At 44.6% G+C, this 3,955-nt stretch overlaps 2 protein-coding genes across 2 annotated transcripts; one reads left to right on the forward strand and one right to left on the reverse strand.

Annotated features, from left to right (window-relative positions):
* Window positions 1-2,202: 2,202 nt before the first annotated feature.
* LOC142476207 (histone H2A type 1-like) lies at window positions 2,203-2,598 on the reverse strand. The gene has a single exon (XM_075581698.1). The coding sequence runs from the start codon at window positions 2,596-2,598 to the stop codon at window positions 2,203-2,205; it is 396 nt and encodes a 131-aa protein (XP_075437813.1).
* Window positions 2,599-2,887: 289 nt separating this feature from the next.
* Window positions 2,888-3,425, forward strand: LOC142476206 (histone H2B 1.1-like). The gene has a single exon (XM_075581697.1). The coding sequence runs from the start codon at window positions 2,925-2,927 to the stop codon at window positions 3,303-3,305; it is 381 nt and encodes a 126-aa protein (XP_075437812.1). The 5' UTR covers window positions 2,888-2,924; the 3' UTR covers window positions 3,306-3,425.
* The last annotated feature ends 530 nt before the right edge of the window (window positions 3,426-3,955 follow it).

Raw genomic sequence — 3,955 nt, forward strand, 5'->3', positions numbered from 1 at the left:
GTTTGGGCCAGAGCATCTGCCACCTGTCCGATGGTGCCCCTAAGTCCCTGCAGGTGGCCCGTGTTTTCATCGATTAGGGCATGGCCCAGAGCATCCGTAATGGCAGAGACCTCCCAGGCCATAACACCAACATGTTGTTGGGAACTGATTAGGGCAATTTTATGTGCCACTAATAGGGGTAGAGTGTGTCCGTCGAGTGTGCCCTATTGTGGGAGCGAAACATGTTAGTGTGTTTCTCTGGTTGCCAATAACTATGTTTTTACCACACCCTCTTCATCTGTTCCTGCTCGTGGTGCAACGCTATCCTTGGCTCTTTGCCAAATTTATTTCCCATTGTGGCTGTGACCTGCTGTCAGACTTGAGACCTTGCCACCTCTGACACTATGTTTGTTCAGGGTCCCAAGAATGAAACCATCACTCCCCGGACATTGGAGTTCATCCCTTGGATGTCCTGGAGGAGACCAGTAAAGTAAGCTGGGTGTAACCTGACAAAACTGACAACCCTATCCCTGCCAGTATGACTAGGGCCAATGAGCCAGAGCACAGTCGGCAGTTCCGCAATACCTTGCTGTCAGATCAGAGCTTAGACGGCATGTGGCAGCACGCTGCCCAACCGGTCATTGAGTCCAGATCCGATTGGCTTGTGAGTGCCGCCAGCTCCCATACAGGGAACAGAGCCCTGGGACTCCGGACTGACCATGGACGGGGGTATTAAAACATTTAATACGTAATGTGTTGGGGCTCAGAATAAACTGGTGCACGCTTTGTAGAGAGTATTTTCATTGCTGCTACATTTAGCTACAACTGATTGTGTGTTAAGTGCACATTTTTTTTTTCTATAATGAACAGGGACCTGAGACTCTGGTAAATAATTACATATTTTGCCTAAATTATCCAGTGATGTACGCACATAGATGGGATTGCAATTGAGTAATGGGTTAATATAAACATATTGAAAGTACCTTGTGCAGGAGAAAGGTGAGTTGGCTAGAGTAGCCGTGTGTATTAACCCTGGTTGCATATCACATGCTCACTTGTGTGCAGTCCGTGACAGAGAGTATATGGGCCACATGCTCACAGATGGACCGTACTTGACATTGCTGTTCCTCAGATTTAAAAAAAAAAAGAAAAAAAAATGACACAAGGGACAGGTTCTGTAATTTTTAGTTTATAGCACAGAGTATATTAGTGGTACAAAAAAAAATTCTGATTATTGTTCTTGCTCATAAAGGAATTAATTTGATAAATTGTACCTCCAAAAAACTTGTGCTGTTTATTTCGAAGACCAGATGCTGTAATTATGTGTTCTGCCTTTTGGTTATTGAATCTTTCTATACCATTATGCTATTTTATTTTCTAACATGTCAACATTAATTATATTATGACTTGATTTTGCATGTTCGAGGGCAATCTGTAAACAACGTTGGTTGAATAAAATTATTTTTTTAAATTGTTCTTGCATCAATGTTACTCACTTGTCTTTAATGATACATTATATACATTTTCAGTATAATAAACCTTCATGGCTTGCGAATTTGTGTCCGATATAAAAACAGGTTTTAGCCTTTACAAGCAAGTAATGAAGATACCGATTTCTAATCCAACAGCGCCACCGTGTGGTAAATTGTTTCAAGAATAGACTCCTAATACCAACACGTTGTGCCTTTTGTATAATCACAAACAGAAACAAACACTACTTTATAGTGTATTAGCCATGCTACACTACTTTGTTTTAATTTATTTAGGGATGAACTAGAAACAGTTTTTTTTTGTTTAGCTTTATAGTTATGGTTCCAGCAAACTAAATGCACTTTAATCAGTTCATCAATTTTATGGGATTTTTTCCTTAAAATCATTATGTCGGTAATTAAAGTTCACCCCAAGTTATATATACAGTAGGTGCCTTTATGGTATTAAATATTGATTTGCTTTCTGCAGTGTCGTATCAAACGCAGTACTGTTTCTAATGACAGAACTGACACCTCCACATACATGGACTTAATTATACATTACTTTACAAATGAAGAGAACTATTATCATAAACAATGAAAGTGACTTAGAATGGAGATAGAAATATAATAAAAACATGTCCTGCAGGAAATGTGAAATACTATAACGCTTTTTTGATGCTGTGGGTGGCTCTGAAAAGAGCCTTTGTGTTGGGTATGTGGGGATCTCTGCTCCTGGTCTCGGGGGTGAAGCTCACTTGCTGCTCTTGGCCGGTTTGTGGCTCTCGGTTTTCTTGGGCAGTAGCACGGCCTGGATGTTGGGCAGGACACCCCCCTGAGCGATGGTGACCCCTCCGAGCAGCCTGTTCAGCTCCTCGTCGTTCCGCACAGCGAGCTGCAGGTGCCGGGGGATGATGCGGGACTTCTTATTGTCCCGGGCGGCGTTACCGGCCAACTCCAGGATCTCAGCGGTCAGATACTCCAGCACTGCGGCCAAATAGACCGGGGCTCCGGCCCCCACACGCTGAGCATAATTTCCCTTCCGAAGCAGCCTGTGCACACGGCCGACTGGGAACTGCAGCCCAGCCCGAGATGAGCGAGTCTTGGCCTTAGCGCGAGTTTTCCCGCCTTGTTTGCCTCTTCCAGACATCGTGTATCACTCAGACAGCAGCTCAGGTAACAGGAGAAGTGACAAACCCCGCCCCCTGTGCCCTTATTTATACACTCAGACAGCAGCTGAACTCCTCTGTGATTGGTCAGTTTTGAAAACAGCCAATCAGTTCCATAATCCTGTAACCACCAATCATCTAATTTGAAAGAAAACTGATGATGTCATAAACGGTCACATGATAAAGTCAGCCAATAGACGAACAGAATGCTGGGGCTGCTAGTTTGCATAGGACTCCTATAAATAGAGCTGCTGGGGGTTTAGATGACATTGTTTCTCTGCTGTTTGGAGAAGAAGCATCGCCCGACATGCCTGAACCAGCCAAGTCTGCGCCAGCGGCCAAGAAGGGCTCTAAGAAAGCCGTGACCAAGACCCAGAAGAAGGATGGGAAGAAGCGTAGGAAGAGCAGGAAGGAAAGTTACGCGATCTACGTGTACAAAGTGCTGAAGCAGGTTCACCCTGACACCGGCATCTCCTCCAAGGCCATGGGCATCATGAACTCCTTTGTGAATGATATCTTCGAGCGCATCGCAGGGGAATCGTCCCGTCTGGCTCATTACAACAAGCGCTCGACCATCACTTCCCGGGAGATCCAGACCGCTGTGCGCCTGCTGCTGCCGGGAGAGCTGGCCAAGCACGCCGTGTCCGAGGGCACCAAGGCGGTCACCAAGTATACCAGCGCCAAGTAACCCCGATCTCATCACTGACCCACAAACACAAAGGCTCTTCTAAGAGCCACCCACTTTATCACTATAAGAGATATGCTCATATGTCATCTGTGCTCGGGATAAAAGGGAAGTGTTCTATTATACATTGCAATTTCTCAGTTATTTGCTTTTGTAGCTATTATATATTATAAAGTATCTTATGTGATGTATTTTTAGCTCTTTCTGGCTTCCTACCCAGCCACGTGTTTGCTGCACTTGTGTTGTTTTGTTAGTAAGAGGCGGGAGAACCGCAGACAAAGTGACAATCGCCGAGAATCCCCTTCAGATAATCTGCAGGTCACACACATCCCACAGGGTGGCGCTGCTGTGTTAGTAATGTGGTTCGTGCTCGGGAAGTAGGATTTGGGGTTAATAACCTGCGATTATTTTCCCTCATTTACTTTTTTTGAGCCTCACTAAAATACAGATTATATGTGCACGTGTCAGAATAAGTGTGCATGAAATGATGCCCTCACACCCGCATGGTATATAACGCATCTGATCGGGGGAAAATCCTAGTGCAGTTTGGGATTAGTAACAGACCATGCAATCCGTGTTTGCCACATGCGTTAGATACGAGCACATGCATTTGCATTATCAAAATTGGCCTTTTATAGTTTGTCGCACATTTT

This window comes from Ascaphus truei, unplaced genomic scaffold, assembly GCF_040206685.1.
Source record: "Ascaphus truei isolate aAscTru1 unplaced genomic scaffold, aAscTru1.hap1 HAP1_SCAFFOLD_1492, whole genome shotgun sequence".
NCBI classification, from domain to species: Eukaryota; Metazoa; Chordata; class Amphibia; order Anura; family Ascaphidae; genus Ascaphus; species Ascaphus truei.